This window comes from Pygocentrus nattereri, chromosome 3 (assembly GCF_015220715.1).
Source record: "Pygocentrus nattereri isolate fPygNat1 chromosome 3, fPygNat1.pri, whole genome shotgun sequence".
Taxonomy (NCBI): Eukaryota; Metazoa; Chordata; class Actinopteri; order Characiformes; family Serrasalmidae; genus Pygocentrus; species Pygocentrus nattereri.
This window is the reverse complement of record NC_051213.1, coordinates 48,337,968-48,361,647: the sequence shown is the minus strand read 5'-3', so window position 1 is coordinate 48,361,647 and position 23,680 is coordinate 48,337,968. Positions and strand designations below refer to the sequence as shown.

The following is a 23,680-nucleotide window of genomic DNA, read 5'->3' as shown; positions in this document are numbered from 1 at the left end:
TTTGGGTATATGTTGTGTATTATCACAGGAAAATGGAGAAAATGTACAGTCCAGTAATTCAACGCTGTTTTATGGCTTTAACGGGACTGTAAAATGGAAATGTTTTGCTTGTATTTGTGAGTAATTATGTGTGCTATTCCAAGACGTGAGTGCCTTATCATGGGCACTACGCCAAAGACAGGTCATTTAGTGTATAACTCTGACTCTTGTGCCTTTTTTATTGCTGAATAGGCAAGACTGATGTTAGGTTACGTTAAAATATATTTCTCTAATAAACTAACATGACGGCACGTTGTCCATTGAAGAGGAGACAACAAGCTTCCGTCAGAACCCATTGTTACCGATAAGCTGTAGGTTTAGATGGTCCCTGTCATGTTACTCGTCAAAACATGAAAAGCTGACGATTTCCATAGTTATTTTTGAATAATAAAAAAATATTTTGAAAAGCTTTCCACATTTTTGTGCATCACCAACTCTGTAACCTAAAACGCCAAAGGTCTATATTAATCGCACACATTTTCTTTTTAAAATATTATTCAGTATTGTTCTTTGCACGGTGAAATGGTTCTTCAGATTGATGGAGAATGTGCTGTGTTTGGTTCCATATAACACCTAAAAGGGCTCTGCTGTTCTTACAAGCTTGACAGTGTGACAGTAGCACAACCCATTTTGGTGATATATTGAACTATTTTCAAAAAGGTTCTATATAGAACCATATATAGCACATCTCCGTCAATCTGAAGAACCATTTGACCATGCAAAGAACCATTTAAGCATGCGTTGGTTCTGTATTGAGCTCAGCATCCTAACTAGAACCATTATCTTTACTAAACAACCCTTGAAGAACCATCTTTTTTAAGCATATAACTAGAAGCAAAGCTTAACATTATGTCTTTTGTCAAGACGCTCAGGTGTCAAGTGTAATATAGTGTAATATAATATGCGCATTTCCTCACAAATGTGAGTAAAGCCTCACGTTTTACAGCTCTGTTAAAACAAAATGAGTATTTCCCTGAATTGATTAGGGCTGAAAAACATTTTTATATGCAAATCGCAATGTGATAGAGTGCAATTTTCCAGTCGTAAGAGCTTTAGTTTTTATTATAGTTATCGTGGATACATTGCAAGCTTTAAGTAACCTAATTACACTGAGCTTATGAACTGCCTTTAGATGAATTTGACTCAACAGAAGCAACCAAACTGCGACATCACAACCACTGTTAATCACATTGTCAGTCATTCAAGCCTCAAGCCAGAGAATGCATACGCTGATCTTCAACTACTGTGATTTAAATTGAAATCGCAGTACTGGTCAGAATCGTTCAGCCCTAGAATTGATGTATATTTTCTCCATCTTCCAGAAATGGCAACAAATCTGATACTGGAACTTTAATCTGTTACCTGTGAGGTACCTGTGCACATCCTGACTGCAAAGTCAATTGATCTTAACCTTTTTTCCCACCTTAAAATCCCCAGCTTATTACACACTAAGTCTTAATATTCAGTAGCTACAGGGGCTTCAGTGCAAACTGCTTAAGCTGTTCTTAGGTTATAGATGCTTGTAATAGAACTTCAGGCCAGCCGGTGGGCGCTGACTATTTAAGGGGTTAAAAAAGTTAGTTTGTTGTGCTGCTCTGTATTGTATTATGGCACTTGTAACATGGTACGTATCGTGTCGTGAGGTTGCTGCCAATATTCAGTTCTAATCTTTACAGTGTGGAAAAAAGCGTGTGAGTGAGAGTGTTGGGTGTTAAAGCGCAGCCCTCATTATAGAAGCTTCCTCATCTGCCTACAGCAGAGTGTGAAGAGAATTTCCGTACAGATCCTCCCTCATTACTTCCTCAAACCTGGAACTCACCGGTCCAACTGTGACAGGACTGGTGACATTTAGTTAAATCATCTAATCAACAGAATTTTAAAGAAGGTAATTAATGCACTCTCAGAAATAATTTAAATATGAAAATTCCTTTGCCAGCCGAATGGTTCTGTACGGTTTGCAGCACTCTGAAGAACCATACCAACACACCCAAAGTAACAAAAATATTTCATAAAGTGCCTCACATCCATAACTACAAAGTCACAGGTTCAAACAGAACTATTTCTGGATTATTGAGCTTTTTTCCATTGTTGTCACGGAAACTCATTTGCAGAGGTTCTGCAAAGGACCACCAAGGAATATTTTCTAAGGCAAGGAATGCTTTAGAAAGTAAATGTTTCGCTAAACCTTTAAGAGAACTAGAGACATCACCGTTTTAATCACAATTTGAAGACATGCTTTAATCATGGATGCAGAGACACAACCTAGTTTTACATGTTCAATTGAATATTATTGTGAATGTTTAAATATTCTACAAGAATCAGAAAACGTTAGCGGACATGTTTCACCGGGCCTAAAGCCTACAAGGTCTTGTATTATTTTGAATTTTTTCCATATGATGTTTGTTTGAGTTTATGTGCCAAAAACAGTAAAACTACATTTTACATGACCATGTCCTCTCCCCTCTTTAGCCCTTAGAATGGAAACAGTCTGTGTATGTTACTGTGTCTTTAAGACTGATTTATGGAAATGGGCTTTGACTGGCTGTCCTGTATTACACCTCATTCAAAAAGCAATCCGAACCTGAAACACTGCTTAGAACTTCAACGACGCTAAACTGCTATAGGCTGAGTAGAGTGAATGTAAATGTGGTATTTTTTGTGAAATCCCTAAAATAGTTCAATTCAATTCAATGTGGGCTGTGTTTGCAGCTTGGACTGTGTGGACGGAGCAGTGAATAGTAGCTTTGAAATTTTAAGCGTTCAGATGTTACTTCAAATTCTGTTTTTTTCCTCAGAAAAGTGAGGAAAACATGTTTTTCCGTGATACAGGCCCTTGAATGACAGAATGAGAAAACAAATTATAGTATTATTATTTACAGTTAAAAAGGTTATTATTAGTTACCGTGGTAATTACTTTTGTGCTGTTGTGTTTGTTTGTTTAGCTTTGTATTTATGCTTTTTAATGAACCTTAATTAATGTAATAAATAAGTAATGAAAAGCATCAGTGATAGCATTTATTCCAGAAAATGCTAATGTGGGGCATCCTGACCAATCTGGCAGTACTGCAAGGTGTGCCTCCAAAGAGTCTAGTGTACAGAGCTAGAAACTGTGCTACCTAGAGCTGGGCAGTATGGTAATATATATTGTTATTGTGATACATTATGTCACAAAACAATAGGCTTTTCTGAACATGCTGAGTATAGAACTGTATGTTTTATTATAAAGAGCACAAAATTAGCCCCGTTTAACTGGATTTAGTATGAAATATTGAATAAAAATATCGAGTTTTTTACATATACCACTACTGGCTCTTTCCAACCTGTTTCATCTGATGTCTGAAAGAATGAGTATTGTGACAATGTGTATCATGAAATTAGCACCGCGATATTCGATGTTTGCTGTTTTGCCCACCTCTAGTGCTACCGATGACAGGCTGTCATTCAGTGCGGATTCGTAAAAGCAGTAAAAGCTTCAGTCGTTTGATTGGCTTAACTGTTTTCTTAATAGTGTAATTAAGGAATTGATTGAATACAATTCCTTGATTTTGAAAATTTATTGCAGTCCTAGACACAATATAGAGTAGAGTGGCACAGATATCAGAACCTGCAGGTTCCTGCAAAAGAAACTGAGCTGTACTGTTCGAAGGCTGGTCAGAGTAACATTCAAATCATTGCTGATTCATTGCTTGTCCTCTAGCTTGAGAGAACGTGGTCTAAATTCCTCCCAGGTACCTCCATAGTAAGGAATCATATATTACAGAATTCTCATTTAAGCACCTTCTTTAATAGATGATATTTTCATTTCAAGTCCGATCAGAGCGGGAGGCATTAGGACGTGTACGCTGGTAGCTAAGGATGGTGATAATCATGGAGGGTTAAGGCTCTTCACAGGGCAGATGTAGCTCAAGGGCTGATATATTTTATATGATGTTGGACAGCTCAAGGTTTTTTCTGCCTCAGCCTGTCCTTAGAAAGACTCACTCTGCAAAGAAAAAAATCTCAATCTTCGCTCTCTGTAAAACAGAGCATCCACTTGTTTGGGTGCACATGCCGTTCTAGTAGCCCAAGTCATTAGCATGCAAATCTGCCAGGATTGGACACCTGCACTTAAGACAAATAGGGTCAAACTACAAACCACCCCTGTGTTTTGACTCCTGCTGGGAGGGAGCAGTATCTCAAAGAGACCCACGGACCTGAGAGCCAGAACAGCTGGGTTAGCTCTTCCCCGCAAGCACCGCACGTAGCCCAGCGCCCAGCACCTACTGCTAAAGAGCTAGTAGCACCCCACCAGAGCTCCTCCAGAGCCAACTACCTGCTAATAGAGGTGTTCAGGAAGCCATTCATCATCCCCTGAAAAGCAGCCAGCTTTTTAAGAATAAGGGCAAAAATGGGACGCAGTGTTTGTGAATAGTGCAAGCATTAGTGAAATGGTCTTCAGAGGTGGTTGTATAAATGGGGGTCAATTAAAAGACCCCTATAATTTTAGAAAGTAAAGTGTTTGGTTGAATTAAACAGGGTGAACAGGGAGAGGAACGGCTTTGTTTCTTGAATGCAGTGCATTTATAGCGTGAGACTTGTTTTGTTCGGGTTGTTTGTGAAACTCTTCCTTTTCAGTGGCACATGAGCCATGCAGGTGAAATGGGGGCAGCTTGGATTAATTGGGGTGTTTTTTTCTTTTTTTTTTTTTTTTGAAGGGGGTTAGTGTTCGAATGGGTTGTAGTGTTTTTGTGAATGAGGCTTCTTTCTTAAGGTTTCTTTTTTTTTTTTTTGTGAATGGGGACCGAGCAGCCTGTTGGATTAGATGGACTCTCTGAGACAGGAGAGAAGCACAGCATGCTGAGATAGCGAGCTTTACAGGGATGTGCCGTTCCTCTGCTCGAGCAGCTTCCAGAGAGAGTGAGACACACAGAAGGAGAAAGTGAGCGAGCGAGAGAGGAGAAAAGAGCGAGCAAAAATACTGCAGCGAGGGCCGCTTGTAAATGGCAGCTTGTAGAGTTCTCATCTTGGCTTGTGAATATAGGTTGAAGAAAATGATTCTCACTCAGCATTTTTTTTATTTTTGAGTTCTGGTTGCTAAAGGCTTGCAGATCTTGCGCCTATGATGCTAGTGAGCTAGTTAGTTCCTAGCTTATAACCTCTATAACTGCTGTGTGAACCTGACCGAGGTCATGGACTTAAAGCCTTTAAACCATCAGTAAGAATCTAGACCAGTTTTCATGTAAACACCAGGTCTCAAGGCTTCAAAGTACTGCAACCATCTGAGCGTTTGTCGTGTCTTCAGGAGGTTATGAGTTTGATTCCCAGCAATGCCACAGTCGTTTCTGACCAGGAGTCCAACAGAGTATAATTGGCCTTCCTTCTCCCCCCATTACTAACTGCAATGCGAGTGAATGTAGGCATCAGTTAGTGATGTAACGGAATTGGCAGGTGGTGTTCTCTTCTAGGTACGTTGAGCTGTCTAGTTAGCTGCGCTTAGAAAAAATGTGGCTTGATGTGACTCAGAAGAAGCAAATGCTAGTCTTCGCCTCAAGCTTGGTAGCGTTGTGTGATGGGGAGAGACGTAGGAAGATAATTGGTAATTGGCTATGACTAAGTTGGAAAAAAATTGGGGCAAAAAGGTTTAAGAATCAAAAAAAGTACCAGAGCCTGTTTGTTTTAATCAAGTGTCAGGCTCTTAAGTTACTCTTGCCCTTAAGTTACTGGTATGCCGTGCTTAATTATTGAAGCTGGGCACATTTTATTATTATTTTCTGCAGTAGTTAGTAGTAGTGGGCAGTATGGGAAAATGTATATCATAGCATAATTAAGATTACAAAAGGCTTCAGTATAATGTCTACTTTTTTCAAATAAAACCATATTGGATGCTTAAGTTTAGTAAAGATTAACAATGGAATATTATTCCTGATGTCTTTTCAGTTTTAATAAGAGCCATTTTTAACAACTGAAGTGAATCTAAAATTGCTTTCTAACCTTAATGAGCGCATGTAAGTGCACCCGAAAGTCATTTGTCTCATATGCGCATCTCTCACACTCGAGCTTTAAGCTACGAGTGTCCGACTCTACTGGAATTTAGTAAATATCATACTATCAGTTTTAGCTGAGAAGCTTTGGAGCCTCTCAGCTTGTAGGCCGTGTAGGCCTTGAGCCACAGGTGATACACACGGAAAGCTGTCTAGTCTCCATACTAGACTAATGGCTTACAGTTAACCCCAAGAAACTGGCTTTTCCCTCATTAACTCATTAAAATCTGATGTAGTTCTTTTGACAGTAGACTGGACTAACTGACCTCAGGCTGGAACTCACTGCATGAAAAGTGAATCAGTGTGTTTTGCACTTTTTGTATCTTGTATGTTATTAATGCGTGTTAACTGCATTTATTTGTATACCGGCAAGAATTTCAACTGATATTGAAGATCAACCACTACAAGTTGTTAGCATTAACAATCATACATTACATCACAAGAAACATTGTGAATTGGTTATGTTTTATGTTTGGTTATGCCTTATGAAAACAGCTAAAGCTCTGACTTTTGTCTCTTGCTGTAACAACCTTAAGAGCAGTGTATCATAGCTGGCCAATCTCAAGTAACAGCCTGAACTGGACTCGTCTATGGATTTGGATTCCACTGTCCATCGTCGTTGACCAATATACACTCCAAACACCAGACTGCTGATTTTGTGGGCTGGTGTTTAAAATGCCCACTAAATCGGATGCTAAGCAAAGTCAGCCACCATCTGAACAGTGTACATAGTTCTATTACAGTTGATGTTTGTCAGTTCCTACTAAGTATCAATAGCCAGGAAGCAAGAGAGATACTCAGCTTTTGGACACTTCAGGCTTGTACTTGCTACAATTAAATGAACAGATGAGTACGATGAACAAAAAAGACAAATTTTTAAAATCAGAGCTGTTTATACAGCAGCTAAAATTTGATGATGGTGACAGGCTTAGTCACTGGAACAAGTGCTTTCAATCCATAAGTCCTCAAACAAATGGAAAAGAATGAGAGGGGCTCCCTTCTCATGAAGAAATCCCTTTTGGGTCACTTGCAGTGATGCCACTTGACAAAACCTGGTTAGTTTTACTTTGATCCTGCATCATTTAACAACATGATGCAATTAGTAATCAACACCGAGCACAGAATTGATGTTGAAGGGAAGTCGGGTTTGTGGTAAGTCACTGGCTTACTTTGCTTTCATGACACCTCATACGTGCTTTATAAAGTGCATTAATTGACAGTGGTGCTCATAAACCCCCTTTTTCAAAGAAACAACCAGATATTAAGATGATATAGGGAGAAATACGGTCATACGCTTCGGATGTGATTTACTTACTCATCTGGAATTCTGTTACATCTTAAACATGCAGGAATCATATCATCCAGTGCTTGTTTTTTCAGTCCCATCATGCCAGTGAGATGTACTCATATCAAATTGATGAATTTAATGAATTCAACAAATAGCGGTTGAGCGATTCAGTAATCTTGCTGAGCTTGAGGGTGTAATGATTATAAGTTGGGCAACAGTAACGTGAGGAGCATTTAAAGAGGCTGGATGCGAGTAGCATTTCACTGTGGTAGCGGAGCGGGTGTGGTTGGGAGCGCTACAAACGAAGGAAGGAGACGGTAAATCCCGCCCTGTCACATCACTGCAATTAAGCGATTCGCTAGAAGTCATAATGTTTTGACCAAGGGCTGCTGTATGTAGCACACACACACACACACACACACGTACAGCTGCTGCTGTGCGAGGAGTGACTCTGTACGACCTTCGCCGTATGCAGTCGAGCACTGATGCAATTCAGAAGCACATCTGTCCAGGCCTGAGCAGTTTTACTTACAAGGGCTAGTGCTTATTATTTGGATAATGAACCAAAGATGAAATGAAATTGGATTGCCTCCTCGATGTGGAATTGCCTTGTAGGGGTGCACAGTACAGCCCAAGTAGTTTCACGATATTTGGAGACATTTGCACGATTTGTATCACACCATTTTGTTTTTCTGAGGCTGTATGTACTAGAACAGACACAGTACGCCTGGAGTGCCACTTTTAAAAAGTCTTTATTATTGTGCAATTTCAATATTTTGCAGCACTACAGCTGTACACAAATGTTTGAACACCTCTGGCTTGTGTGTTTACCCGTCTCCAAGCCGCTCCTCGAGGAAGCCCAGTATTATATCTAGTTAAAAAGCAGCTCCTGGTTTGACCAATCAGTGCTCAGTAAATTGAGCTCATGATGTAATTGATGATATTAACGAGTCTCTGTGGCGGCTGTGAATGTGTCAAGGAAAAATATGGACCCAAGAAATTCTTGTTACTGTTTATTGTTTTTCTGTTTATCTGAATTATGAATACGACTTTATTCTAATGTATATTGTGATAAACTCACTGCTGAGGTCAGTTGTTTTTTTTTTTTTTGCTTAGATGCCCAAAACTTTCACACAGTGCTGTAGGTTAGTTAATTTCTTGAGTTAAAGCCAATCTGAGCGCATGATTCTTTATATACTATTTAAAAGTGAAAATGTTTTTTTTGTAGTCTTCTGTCGAAATGTAAAGATTTTACCCACCTCTAAAACGGCTTTTAAGTTTTGGTCTCGAGTGGCAAAGCCATTGGCCCTGTCTTTGGGCGATTGCGAGTTTGACGCCACAGTCGTCTTTTCCTGGAGGTGCTGGAGAGCATAACTGTCCTCACTGTCTGAGTAGGATCCACCTGTGCTCATCACATGGCTCGATGCTATCAAGCTGAATGGGCAGTCAGAGCTCTCCTCCAAGCGTGTTGAGCTGTCCAGTGATGCTGAGTTGTTATTATTAGTCTGAAAGGATGCAGTGGTGCTTCATGTGTCTTGAAAGAAGCATGTGCTAGCCCTCACCTTCCCAGCTTGATAGCATTGTGTGCAAGAGGAGACCGAGCCTGGCAGATGGAATTGGTCACAACTAAATGAGCTAAATTGAGGAGAAAATTGGATGGGGACAAAGTCATTATGCACTAGCAGATAGGGGAAAAAATACTATTAAACTCTTTCTGCAGGCCCCCTAGTGGCCATTCTGCTGACAGAATGGAAATCAACTCAGATCATTTTCATTTATATGTTGAAATATGGCTGAGCAATATGACTATAAATATGACTAAATTTGACTATAAATTTATAAATGATGTCACATTACAATACAGTATGCTATTTTAAAAATATTTTGTATATTGTCAGTACTTGTAGACACTGACCAACTGCATATTTAATTATAAAGAGAGCAAACTTAGTCCAGTTTAGTGCCAAATAATTGAACAAGAATCATTGTGTTCACAGTGTTCATTGTGTTTTTTATATGGTTCCTCTTTTGCTGTTCCAACTGATCAGATGTCTGAAAAAATAAATACAGTGACATATCATGTATCGTGAAAATGGGTTTTTTTTGCCATATCGCCCACCATTGAAAAAATGTTGCAATCTGTACTGTTGTGTTGGGCTGCTAGCGAGCAATGATGAGTGAAAGGTGTCTCCACAAAGACAGCCATGCTGAGAAAAGGAACTGGAGCTTCTTCATATTAAACAATCCTGTACAATAAAAAAATACTGCATATAAACGGAATAATAACACTTTTATAAATGTTGACTTGCTTGCTCAAAATCCAGTTTGGTTGTATTTTTTTTAAATCATGCACATGTCCATCAAAGTATATTCCATCAATATCAGTGACGTAGAAAAATATTTAATAGTTCAACTGAGGAACATGTGAAGCAAGCGAAAGGTGCGTTTTATGGCCAGTGTGAAAAACGGTTGATCATAATATCATACCAGCAATTTCATGTTCCCCTGATCATCATCCCCTCCCACCACCACCACCTATCATCGAGCAAACGTGCAGCTCAGAGACCCTCCCTGAGACCATGCTTCACTCACAAATGTGCCGTGGCACGGAAAGAGAATGCATCATGATGCATTATGGAATCTCATCCATGCTGACTTTAAAGCATCAAATCATGTGCGGTGTAATTAAGCGGGGTCAGTTATGCTGTCCTGGCATTGTCAGGATTCAAACTAGCAGGACCAAATGGCAGCTATTCTGTTTAGAAACCGCTTCTACTTTTTAATGAAAAATTCAGTCGGTCAGGGCTGTCGAAGTATCGACATTACCCACTCAATATGCTCAGAAAAGCTTATCATGATGTAATTTATTGGTATAATTACATCATATCATCACATCACCCACCCCTGCTGCCTTGCATATTGAATTCTCAGCTGCTATCCACTGCAATCGTTGATGCAACATTGCAAATGGCCTCTCAGCTTCTGCGATGTTTGTATCTAGGTAATCTTCTGTTGTGAAAAGAGGTAAAAAGAAGCAGACAAAGTGGCTTCGGCTTTGCTGGTGGGATTAAATTTAGTGCAGCAGTGCCCTGCTGCTGTGGTATAATTGAAGTTCACTGTAGGCTCTGCGTTATGCCGGTCACCTTTTTTATTTTTCTGGAGATGTAGTACTGTAATAGATTGAACAGTGTTATGGTGTATAAATAGCACATTAATTTTCATGTACAGTGTGGTAGAACAGTGCAGGCTTTTGTTGTTCCAGGGAGGTGGCTGGGTGTATAATTGATGGTAAGGCTGTTCGTCGGATGAAGTGGTTGAGATAGCAGCGGTCATAAGGGTGCATGTGCAAGGCTTTTATGGCAGGTGTTTACACCCGCGAAGCAAAGGGGACAGTGGTAATGAGCACCAGGCTGGCAGTGCATGGTCTCTGTGTGCATTAAGGATATGGAAATAATGGGCTGATCATTTTCACAGACATATCCAGTGATACCCATGCTGATATAAGACGATTTCTAAAATATTGGAATTAGTGCGGAATCCGGCTTGATTAGCATTGTGAAATGTATCTGAATGTTCTGTTTTTTCTGTAACTGCAGTAAACGGTTGATGTCTCTGTAAAGCAGTAATAAATATGTGGTCTGAGTTTGTCACACCACAGAAAAGTGTGTTATTAACCACCCAGCCAAACTGAGTGATTAAATAAAATTAGGTTTCAAAATTGTGAAAAAATAAGCAACGTTGTCTGCTCTGAAACGCTGGGGGTGTGTCTGCTGAAGGCACTGAAACCACACCCAATTGCAGGAAAGGTGCAGCCTCTCTTCAGCTTTGTGTTCACTAGAATGTAACCACTGCACCGTTTAAGGTGGAACGGGAAATTCAAAAAGGAAGCCGGCTTCAGCTTCGTATTCGCCGAAATGTAACTACTGTGTCATTGAGTGTGTTTACATGCACTGAAAAATCTGATCATGATCAGATTTCTGCAGTTATCTGATTATTTAAATGGTCATGTAAACAACATACTCTGACTTCTTAGATCAGAGTAGGGTCTCGAAATCTGATAAAGGGAGCTGGATTTTAGCTCGGTAATCAGATTTCTCAGTGAACTCTTACTCTGATTTCTTTCGGATTTCTCAGTCAGCGCATGTGTGAAAACAGACGGCGGTACTGGAAATAAGCGAGCGATTTGAAACCAAATACATGCACTAAAAAGTAAAGGATTTAAATATTCTTCATCTTCTAAATGATGCATGTTCATATTTTCAGGTAAAGTGGTGCGCAGTTTAAAAAAAGCTGCGTCATGAAGTTTGAGTTTTAAATTACGCTGACGTCGCGTCGTCTTCTGTGAGTTTACTGGCTGGTTGCAAAGCAGGAATCTGATTACTGTCTGACTCATGGAGACCCAGAGTTTCCCCATTATCCGATCACCCAAGTGCATGTAAACATGCTGAGCCAATAACTGACAAAATCGGATTTTCTGCAGGTATCAGATTATTAAGTGTAAACTCACTCAATGAAGGTGGAAAGGAAAATGTCTAACAAGTAGCTGACTTCAGCTTCATACTAACGTTAGCATATCCATTAGCTTGCTAGGTTGGACAGTAAAGCCTTTCTTGGATTTAAATTAAGCCCCTAGCAGCACTTCAGCTGACACAAACACACTGAATTCACTCCGTCTAGCAGTTTTTGCTGGATGTTTACAGCCTTACATGTTTGAGCCACCAGGGCCAGAATCCAGGTGGGAGCCAGAAGACACTAATCAACCCGAGAATCAACCTCGTTCCTCTAAGTCTGCAATATTTAAGTAAGTTAGCAACAGGCATTACTGACTAGCATAACCTAGCCAAATAAAATTAGGCTGGGAGAGCCACTGATGCTGATGAGAGGGAGAGCCACTGATGCTGATGAGAGGGAAAGCCACTGATGCTGATGAGAGGGAGAGCCACTGATGCTGATGCCTGTAGTTTTTATACCATTACAGTGTTAGGGGAGGGGGTCATGCTAAGTATGGCTCCAGTGGTACAGAGCCATGATTTCCTGCCAAAATCCTGAACACAGAAATAATGAAAAACAGATTATATCTTTTCATATATCTTTTCACATTTTCAGCAATTGGTTTCCAACATGTAAAAAGATAAAGATGTTATAAAGAGATTTAGAACCAAATCTCTGAATTCACTTTATACAGATGTCAAACTGCTACTCTGGCTGCGAGGAAGAGGGCAGATTACATCCCAAACCCTGAAGTGAAGCAAACACACTTATAACGTGTGAGTGGCAGCTTAAGATTCGTCAAATAAAAGAACACAATAAAGCGCAATTCAGTAAAAGTAGTGGTTGGAGTGTGTTGTTATCAAATCAAATCAAATTTATTTGTAGCGCTTTTTACAAGTGATGTTGTGACAAAGCCGCTTCACAGAATTCCCGAAAAGACAAAGTTTTAACAAGAATGTAAAAACCCCCAGGTGAGCAAGCCAGGGGGCGAAAGTGGCAAGGAGAACCTCCCTCAGAGCTGAGGAACATTATGTTCAGAGCTGAGTTATTATACTACTACTATTAATAGCAGTAGTATTAGTAGTAGTAATAACTATCATTAACAAATGATCATTGTTGTCATTAACAAAACTAATGAATCTAGTAATAAAGAACAAAACTACGAATCAAACAACCAACGTTAGACCCTGGCCACTTAGCCGCTTAGCCTTATGCCATTTTATTGTGTGTGTTTGTGCTTTCTGATGCTTTCGGTCTGGTCAGTGCGCATCTGTTCGAGCTAGTAGAGTATGTATGAGATTAAGTGTATCTGTCCATGTTTTTATAGGTGGTTGCACAAGTGGGTGTGTGAATGTGAATGCATGCATGAGTGCCTGTGTGCCTGTGTGTCTGTGAAATCTCATGCATGCATAATGTGTTTGTGTGTGTGTGTGTGTGTGTGTGTGTGTGTGTGTGCGCGCAACAGTCCAGGACAGGACTGGCTCACGCGCACACCTACCTTCAAAGATCACTGTGATCTGTCCAGGCTTTGCGCATCTCATCGCGTGCTGAATATGATCAAAGTACGGACCAATTAACTGCACACACACACACACCCACACACACACACACACACACACACACACCCACACACACACCATGGAAACTGAATCAGCAGTATGAGTGTGATATTACTTTCCTGGCTGCCTGTGGCTGCAATAGAGGAATGCATGTATTATTGATTATTGATGAATGAATATTGATGTGGAGCTCATTGTCCATGTTATGCTGGTGTAATGCCATGAGGATCATTCTGTGTCAAATGCTTTAGAAGTCAATATTCGTTCTCATTTAAAAACTCGTCTTTTGCACAGCTATTGGCTTAATCTTTGTCAAGGAAACTGCCCGCAGCATGACACAGCATTGGGACCATTGGGCTACTGCATCATGAATCTGACAAATGAGTCTTGAATAACGATAATGCAGAATGACAGTGATAGTGACGCCAAGCACTTATGTGATAAGAACAAATATATATTGCAATACTCACTCAGTTAGCAGAAGCGACAGTGACATAGGAGAAAAGAGGATCAACAAATGAAGTTCACATGTACCTTACCACTGGAAATGTGTGCATAATTCAGTGGTTGAGGTGATAATGTGTTCTAGAGAAACTTACCAGCTCAGATTTTTTAATAGTGTTGATAGTAACCATGATGTAATTACACTCATAGCCATTTTATTTACTCTCCAAAACCACCAGCGTACCTACAAGTGTCTTCTGAGCTTTTATATGGGATGTTGATAATGGTAAAACAGTGTCTACAGGAAATTCTCATCAGAATTGTGCCTGAAAGGGACTTCAGACGTTTTTTACGGCTTGTGAATAAAATTCTATCTATTCTCTTCCAGGCAAGAATTGCTTCTAGAACACGTGCCATCGATTTAGTCTTTTGGCCACAATTCTGATGAGAATTTTCCCGTAGACTGGGATTTCTGCCACTGCGGCTCGACCCGTATGACCATGAGCTTCGACACACCGAAAAATTCAGCTGCTTCCTCCACACTGTGGCCTTTGGTGCCCAGATGCAGTCACTCCTTTTTGCCGATCAACATCTGCTTTGCGACCCATTTTCCACACATCAAACGAAACATTCACTGCACTGCACCTTTTTCTCAATCTATGAATCTCGTCTCACACCCTGCAGGAATTTGTAGCCCAATCAGTCTCATGCAGCGCCATCTGCAGGAGCCTGAAGTTACTACCACCTTAAACGCGCAAGGCGACTAATTTTTGTCTGGGAACTTATGAGCACATGACACTAATATTGCATTCTTTTCTCTGGCTTCCTCTCTCACCGGAATCCAGTGTAAAATTCTCCTCCTAACTTTTCAGTGTGTTCACAGAAATGCACCAGATTATTTCAAATAGCTTCTTACACCCTGTAATTCTAGCTGCAAAACACCAAAACACTAACTTCCCAGAGCTAAACTACATACAGTGGATGATTGTGCCCCTCGATTTTGGAATGCCCTTCCTGATTGTCTCAGGGTTCCACAGACACTGACTTCTTTTAAAACAAGCTTAAAGACATTTTAAATGTGTGATATTGTGCATGGCATGGAGTTTTTTTCATCTAGAAATGCCTTTATTAAATGTCATGGTGGTTGTTCCTTTTGTTATTTACTTATTTATTTTTCTTATTATTTTGTAAATATTGTGCATTTATTTTTGCACTAAAACTACCTTTGTGGCATAAATGAAACATGCACACACACATTTTCCAGGCTGCTTATTCTCCTGGGTCACGGGGATGCTGAACCCTGTCCCAGCGCTTGTTGAGCGGAAGGCAGGAAACACCCTGGACAGGCTTCCAGTCCATCACAGAACAGATCCGGGGAGAACATGCAAACTCCACATAGCAAGGACTCATTATATACATACTGAAAACAGCACAAACAACACAAAACAAAAACTACGAAATAACTGATATATTATAAATATGCACAAAATATGCAGAGACAGGAGGGACCTGTGCGAGAAATCTCAACCGTTTACAAATATATTAAACAGAGTGTAATCTGAGAACAATAACATGTAGCTGATTGGATGATAGTGTGTTATATCGTTTATTCTTCATTTATTTTTAGCAGTTGCATGATTTTTTTTTCCTGTTCACTGTAATCATAGCCGTGTTTAAATATGTCACCACTGTTTGGCTGCTGCATTTCGTCCGTTCCAACTTCAGAGAAACTAAATATCATATGCATCATGAAAATGTCTTCAAGCATTCTGATGTCTTATTTTTGCCATATCATTCACCTTTAGTTTGAGCTGCCTTTTGGTACCACGACATGGTGAAAGCACATGGGAGAACATTACTGAAGCATTTGTCTTTAGCTCCTCCTGCTTGAAGCGCTTTGGCAGCCCAGTAAGAGCGAGCCGGACTAATGAGTAGGCTAAAAGCGGCGTATTGACGTTAGGGCAGTACTGCACTACAGTGCTGTATATTTATGCCCACGGTACGATGCACCAGGGCTGTTCTACAGTGCAGCTGAGAGTGAAATACTGCGACGGCAGACGTACAGGAGCTTTTACCAAGGCCTTATCGCCCCTCCTCTTCCTCACATTGTCACTCACATGCTCCGGAGGATCTCCAGCTTGCTTGTCTAAGCCACACACGTACTCACGTCCTAGTGATCAATATTTCTCTCTTTCCACTCACTCCCTCCATATTTCATTCCTCTGCTCCCCTTTTCCTCCTCTGCGCTCCCCCCATTTTTCCCTTCTCCTCCTCCTCTGCCCTCTTAGTCATTAGTACTATATTTACCTCTTAACAACAACCCCCCCCCCCTCTATCTTCTTATTTCTCTCTCTCTATCTCTCTCCCTCTCTCTTTCTCTCTCTATCTGTGAGTCTCAGTTGACCCTCCCCTCCCTTTCTTTCTCTTTTTATTCAGCTTTGCTCTCCAGCTTTGCCCTAATTCATCCCTTCTTTCCTCCAAAGGACTCATCAGGGTCAAGCCACCAGCAGTGCGAGAGAGAAAGAGAAACCCAAACAAGAGTGGGAGAGGGTGTGAGCAGAGAGAGGGGAGATAGAATAGAGAGAGAAAGCGAGGGAATATTATTTCAGCCAGTGCTGCGATTCAGTGCGATTGTATTAGCACCCGAAGTCATGAGAAACAGTTAGCAGGAGAGAAGGAGTGTGAAAAGAGAAGCTGAAACCGAGAGGGGGGTGGGGGGCGGGGAGTCGGCACAGAAAGTAAATTGAAAATGATTTGTTAGATTGTGTGTGTGCCTGTGTGTCTGTTTGCGCGTGAGAATCCAGTGTGTGTGTGAGTCTACGATATTAACTCATTTCTCTCAGAAAATCCTTTCGCAGGTCTGTGTGCTGAGCTCATTTATCGTGTGGATGTATGTGAGGCATAGTTATGTATGTATGAGATACAGTATTTGATAATGTTTTACTCATACATGAAGCATTCAGTGTATATTCATAAACAGTACAGTATACTCTTAAAAAAGATGGTCCTGAGGGGTTCTTCAGTAAAGACAGTGGTTCTATATAGAAGTATAATAACTCCTAGATCCATTTGCATGCTTACGTGTACACTGTTAGAAATAAAGATTCTGTGCAGGTCTATTTTTGTTCATCAAGGTACAAACAGTGTAAATGTTCCCTCAAAGGTTCTACGGTGGTTTTAAGGTCTGATTGTGAACCTTAAATGAGTTTTTCCAGGTGAAAAGTTGATATTTGTTCCTTTTCATAACCGAATGTTTTAAAACAGAGCAGTAGAATAAAAGCCTGGAGGCGAGGCGAGGCGTGTGGAGTCAGTCCAGCTTAGAACAGATCATTTCAGTGGATTATGGTTCAGTTATGTTCTCTGACTAAAGGTACTGAGATGGAGCCTTGAGGGTCCCACCCCAGTGACAAGAGGGGCCAGTTTAGTACCTTTCTATATAGCACCAAAAAGCAACCTTGATCTTGTAACACTTTTTGGTGCTATATAGAACCGTATACAACAAATTCTCCATCAATCTGAAGAACCATTTTACCATGGAAAGAACTATTTAAGCACGCACATAGTTCTTTGAGTGTTTATGGTTCTATATAGAACCATTGTCATTACAAAAGAACCTTTGAAGAACCACTCCATTACAATTACATTCTGTTAAACACATTCAAAAGTGTATGTAGATAATGAACATATAATATGAGTCGAAACCACAGTCAGTTAGACTTACTTTAAAAAATAAAATAAACTTTCTCAGGAACCAAATACAATTTTAAGCACATGATATTAATTATTTTGCATTTTTCACTCTTTTCTGATCCCTTAACCTCTTTCTGCACATTCCGCCTGTGGAATGGATATAGCCTCAGTTGCATTTGATGAGCATTAAATATTTCCTCCCATAAATACTTATCAAATTCATTCGAACATTGTTGGATCTCTGTGTGTGAAGTGTGTTGAGTCTTTGTGTTGAGCTGCTAGCGAGCAATGGGGGTGGAATTTACACGTCTGAAACAAAAGTGGCGCAAATGAATGACAATTCATATTTCTATACATTACGTGAAATTGCTACATGATATATCAACTAATATTCTACAAGATCTTCCTGAATATGTAATATTACTCTACGGTTAATAAATGCTACTGATATATTTTTGTATATATTCAGGGAAGATTTAGTATTAGTCATGAGTGCTTTATGGTCATAAACACTTCAAACAGTAATTAATGTAATGCATATCTCTCTTGAATAGGCTCACCATGTACTTAGAATTGTAGGCTGTTTATTCTCTGAATAGATTTTAACTTATTAATGATAAACAGTGTTTGAAGTCATGAGCAATTCACAAAGTATTGCAAAGTATTAATAAGACAAAAAATATATAAATATAAAAATAATTCTCTTGACATGTTGGTTCAGTATTTTGTTCTAACAAAACTCTCTTCGGATATTACCAACAACATTTAGACCATCAGGCATGATACCAACACTCAGCATAGCAAACCAAAGTTTGCTAAAAGTCATCCAACGGAAACTGAAACTGTACATTTTTCCCACGACTACATCTTAAAACTAGCCCAGTTCAGCAGGAGAACCTGGCAACCCTGATGGTGAGTGCACACGCTGTACCAGACACTCCATAGCAGAACCAGTGAAAAATGGAAGTGTGCCATAATATATAGGACTTCTTCAGTGGATGCGCGCACTCTGCCTGATCATAACTTGTTTGTTTGACATGTAGAACCCCCCTTTGGTGCGTAAATCTCTGGCTGGAATTAAAACATTGATATTAGACATCTTAAATTATATCACATTAATCCAAAGAAGATGGAAAGGGGGGGGTGGTCATTTTACAAGAGGATGGTTTTTGTCATTTTGTCTTTGACTGGGGGATGGCATCCCTTCGCATCCCCCCTAAAATCGAGCCCTGCAAATATATATAATTCATTTGCCGTAATAACCACTGCCTGCTCTTCGTCTGCTGTTTATAAACGCACACACAAACACATACACATGCTGTTCCTTGCAGCGCAGCCATATCCCTCTATCAATTACGCTCTCTTTCTCTGTTTCTATTTTCTTCCCTGTATTGCTCCATTTCAGCCTGTGGCCTGAATAAAGTCTATTTCGTTTTCTGTTCTTTTCTCTTTCCCTGTTTCACTCTCTCTCTTGCTCGCTCTTATTCTGTCTCTCTTTGTCTGTCTTTCCACACTGAGCCTGTCTCGCTCTTTGTGTGTATGTGTTTCCAGTCATACTATGATCAACCCCCTTGTCAGCTATCATTCACATTACCCTGTGGCTAGTTTTTCATTCTAATCACCATTCTCATTTCTCTCTCTCTCACAGGTATTCGCTGTTTGCGTCCTCTGCTGCCGCTTCCCCTGGCCTCCCTGTCTGTTGCCATGGTCACAGTACCTGCCCTCTCTCTCCTGTTGGCTCTGGTGGAATGGGTGGGGCTGACGGACTCCTCCCCTCACCTCTTGCTCCGCCCCCGCGAGCGAGAGCGGGACCCGGTGGCCTCGATGCACTTCAACATCGCGGTGATCCATGCGGGCTCCGGGGCTCAGGGGGACGCGGGGGCCGCAGCGGCCGGGGGCAGAGTGCTGTACCCTGGCTTCGGCCGAGTGCACAGCAGCTTCGGAGAGAGCGTCGTCACCCAGTGGGGCTCTGCTAACGTCATCTGGCTTCAGGTGGGTTCGGAAAGGTCAACAGCAAACCTCACACACTCAGGGACAGATACTACAGTTTTATGTGATGTTTGCTGCAACCTCAATCTGATCTCGAAGGTAAACATAAAGCAAATGTAAGAGTGAATGTGAACTGAAGCAACTGCATGGCCAGAAATCAAATATACACTGTTTCTTCTCTTCCCTGAATATAATCAGGCATCCAAAACATTTTTAGTGTCTGAATTTGGCTTCCTTAGTTTTACACTGGAGATTTGAGGCTAGTGTAGCTGAATGGTAATGGAGGCTTATGTCCCATCAATTAGCATCAGGCAAACGGCATGCCTGAATCATTACATACTTGCCTCAAACCGTATTGAGTTGCTAAGTAGGGCTGAATGATATGGGAAACATATCTAATTGCAATTTTTTTGACCAATATTGCAAAGTAAATGGGATTATTTTCTATAAAACAGTCTTTTTTTCCAAGAAGACCAGCACAACCCTTTTTTTCAGGCGTGAATGTTGAATGCAGTGTGCCAGACTGATACAAGCTGGGAGTCATTAGGTTAAGCTTCCCCACTTAAAATTTGCTAAGACAACATTAATTAATAATGTATATATAAATCCAATTTAAAAACACATTCTTTTCATTGTGATTCTGATGCAAGAACAACTAATTTTAAGGCCCAGTTGTTAAGCAATCTCCAATACACTTGCTTTCATGGTTTCTGACACTGTATGACACACTGGTATCTATAGACTTGGGCAAAAGTACAGACAAAATCCAGGTTCTAAGAGAAGTGCTACTACAGTTGTTCACCATGTAACAAGTTTTATGTATTTTTATAGATAGTAGCACGCTATGCAGTCTCGGAAACCAACAATGCAATTTTATAATGAGCCCACATAAGCTGCTGGACAATTGCAAGTGTGTGATAACTGACCGCTCCAGGCTACACACAAATGCATTCTTTCATAACTGAGGAATTGGACAAGGTGTACAGAATACTGGCAAGACTCCCCGAGGAGTGTTGAACCTGTGGAAGTGTAGTCCACAAAAATAGTTAATCATTTCAAATGATATTTGTTTAGCACTTGTGAAAGGTCAGACCATTATTATAGCTCAGTGAAGATTTTGTGGTGTAATTGGATTAATGTTAGCATGATGACAGATTTGTTTTCATTTCCCATCAGCCTAGTTTTGTTCAGCTACAGCAACATAGTCAAGCTCATTAGTGCTTCATTTTAAACTGGAAACTCAAAGTTACGCAAATCTAAAGTCCAGCAAAGTACATTCAGTCAAATGGGATTTTTGCTAGTTTTCTGAAAAGCATGTGTGACCTAGAAACAGCTGCTACGAAAGTATTCACAATTTTTGTGTTGCAGGAAACTTCTATTACATGCTAGATTAGATTATATTAATATATATAATATATATTATATTAGATGCTACATTACAGGGCAGACCTGAGACACCAAAAATGTCTTGATTGACTACATTTAAGATAAGATGATGACTCTGTAAATTTGTTTTTTAACCATGATAGATAATGATAGTGATAATAATGGTGACACTGTGTGTTTTCACTTAGACAAAGTTAGTATAAGACTCAGTATATAAGTGAAAGTAAAGTGGCTTCAGTACCCATCTGAACTGAATCTCTATGGGTTGCAGGTGAATGACAGCAGCCCCAGGACGCTACTCTCCCAGCTGTGTGACCTGCTGGCAGCCAGGCCCTTGCAGGGGCTGGTTTATGAGGACGAAAGGCCCCTCCCGCTGGCTTCTGGCCCATTGGCTCCCATGCTGGAGTTTGTTTCGGCCCAGACCGGACTTCCCATCGTGGCTGTGGGAGGGGGAGCAAGCTTGGGCAGGGTGCCACAGGTATGACGAGGATTACAGCTCATCTGATGTCTAAGACAATGCTGTCAGCAAGATGAGACAATGGGGTCAGTTTAGTTGAGTCCATTTAGAGTTTTAAATGAAAATCAAACTCTTATAACCCACACTAGTTTTGATTGGAGTTCTAATGAGCTGATGCTGTCTTCATTGAAATAGAAGCGGTTCCATGACTACAACCTACTAATGTAGCTTTCCAGGCAGCTGAAATGTGCTAGTTTTAAAGGGCCCATGTCTTACAATTGCCCTTTCTTTTACTTTTGTGTTAGGCGGCAAAAACTTTTTTTTGTATTTTCAATTTCCAACCTCTCTTTATCCCTCGGAATTAAACTGTCTTTAGCCAATGTACACTAAAACTCAAAAGTCCTGTCTTAATAATCATAGTTATTCAGTAATAGCTCATACAGTGTAGATTGAAATGCTATGAACTAGACCCCAAAACTTAAACTAATACTTCATTCAGAGTTTACAGTGTTTTGGGAACAACATTAAAATAGGACATGGTAAAATTTTAGTGGACTTCTTTGTCGCATAAATACTATAAATAGCTGTTTAACTAGTGAGATTATGAGTTTTCAAATATGAGGCATTGTGGACATCAGTTTCTTTATAAGTTCTTTCTCAAAGCAGTACAGATATGTCAGTTATCCTGAAATCATTTTGGGTCTCTTTATCATTAAAAATGTCTTCATTTTTACAGTTTCCTACAAACTGTTTGAAACTTGGAAGAAATTAGTTTCATCGTAGATTCATTTTATACATGTGTCTTTAAAGAAACTGTTTTTGTATGAACGAAATCAGTGACCCCAGACTTTTGAGTGGTAGTGTATATGCAAATGAGCTATGTTCTGAATGGCTGACCTGTATTCCACTTCATTCAAAAAACAAATCTGAGATGTAACAGGTTTCACTTTATTTGGATAGTCCACTATAGTCCCTTATAGATTATCTGCAGATGTTCAAATTGTTAACAGACTATCTGTTGAAACTGATTCTAATTTATATTATTACTAATTATTATTGTCCAATCTTATCCATGAAGGGCCGGTGTGGGTGCAGTATTTCATTCCAACAGAACAGGAGCTCACCTGATCATTTGTTTTAAGACTGAGACCAATTGATTAAACAAGCATGATCAGGTGAGCTCCACCTTATTTAGAATCAAAACCTGCAGCCACAGTGGATAAAACTGGACACCCCCGATTTAGGTTTTGGGTTGAGGTTAGGGTTATGTTTAGGCTTAGAGCCAGGTATAGAGTCAACAAAGATTATGGTCAGTTTAGTAGATATTTAATTGAATGTAACTTGAAAGTAAATTAAGTATCTACAAAGAATCTAAAGTGGACCATCCAAATGCAGTATTACCCTGTAACATTCCTTATAACTTCATTGTGAGTGGGTGGGGCAAAGCTGCTGTAGGCTGAATAGGCAGACATAGGAAAATGGTTTTTAAGGACATCACAAAAGCTGTGAACTCCAAATGGGCTGTTTTTGAAGCTTAGCTTCCATATATGAGCTGTATGGACTGAGGAGTGAACAGTATGCTTTAAAACTTTAATGATGTTTACATACTACATCAAACCCTTATTTCAAAAAGCAACAAAAATTTGGTCTTACATGATTTTGGGCTCTTTAGCGTGTAAATGTCTTTTGTGTGCGTACCCACATCCATTTACCATTTGCGTCCACAATGGAATGCAGAAGCAGCCGGATAGATTTTAGAGGCAATAAAAATTTGATGAGGAACTAAACGCGGCCCTCGCAAACACTGTACCATTGCTCAAACGCTTAACGTTGCTGATATGTCGTAGATGTTGTCTTTGACGGGCGCCAGGCAGTCCCAGGAGGAAAGCAATGCAAGACTTGCCAAGGAAACGTCTCAAAAACATCTCCCCACCCTACGGCAAGCGGGGTTAATGAGCTCTGGAGCTTATTAGCTGGTTCGTGCGCTGCTGCTCTGTATTCTCAGGCATTGTTTGTTAGAGACACTACCTACAGTAGCTGGTGAAAGGACGCAGATAGAACCACAGTTGCGGTCTCAGGGGAATGGTCTGGGCTGGCTGGTACGTGTAGGAGGTGCTAGCAGTGCTGGCAGACCCTCTTAGATAAATAGCATGACTAGAGGTCAGACATCTGTGCTGCAGGCTGTGTGATTTACTCCTAAGCTGTTCCAGCGTGAAACTTTGATTCGGAGTTCGGTGGCGCGCATGTGTTCTTGTTTATCGTGGACCAAACGAGTGAAAAACAAAGCCAAAAGCAGCAGAACTATTTGTGTTCACAA

General features: G+C 40.3%; 1 protein-coding gene across 1 annotated transcript in view; it reads left to right on the top strand.

The window, feature by feature from the left end:
- Window positions 1–23,680, top strand: part of LOC108437450 (glutamate receptor ionotropic, NMDA 2D) — a 113,132-nt gene that overhangs the window by 11,964 nt on the left and 77,488 nt on the right. Inside the window, exons 2-3 of the mRNA XM_037537187.1 lie at window positions 19,180–19,523; window positions 21,178–21,384. Of these exons, the coding sequence (XP_037393084.1) occupies window positions 19,236–19,523; window positions 21,178–21,384 (495 nt within the window). The 5' untranslated portion in view covers window positions 19,180–19,235. The remainder of the gene's footprint in view (window positions 1–19,179; window positions 19,524–21,177; window positions 21,385–23,680) is intronic.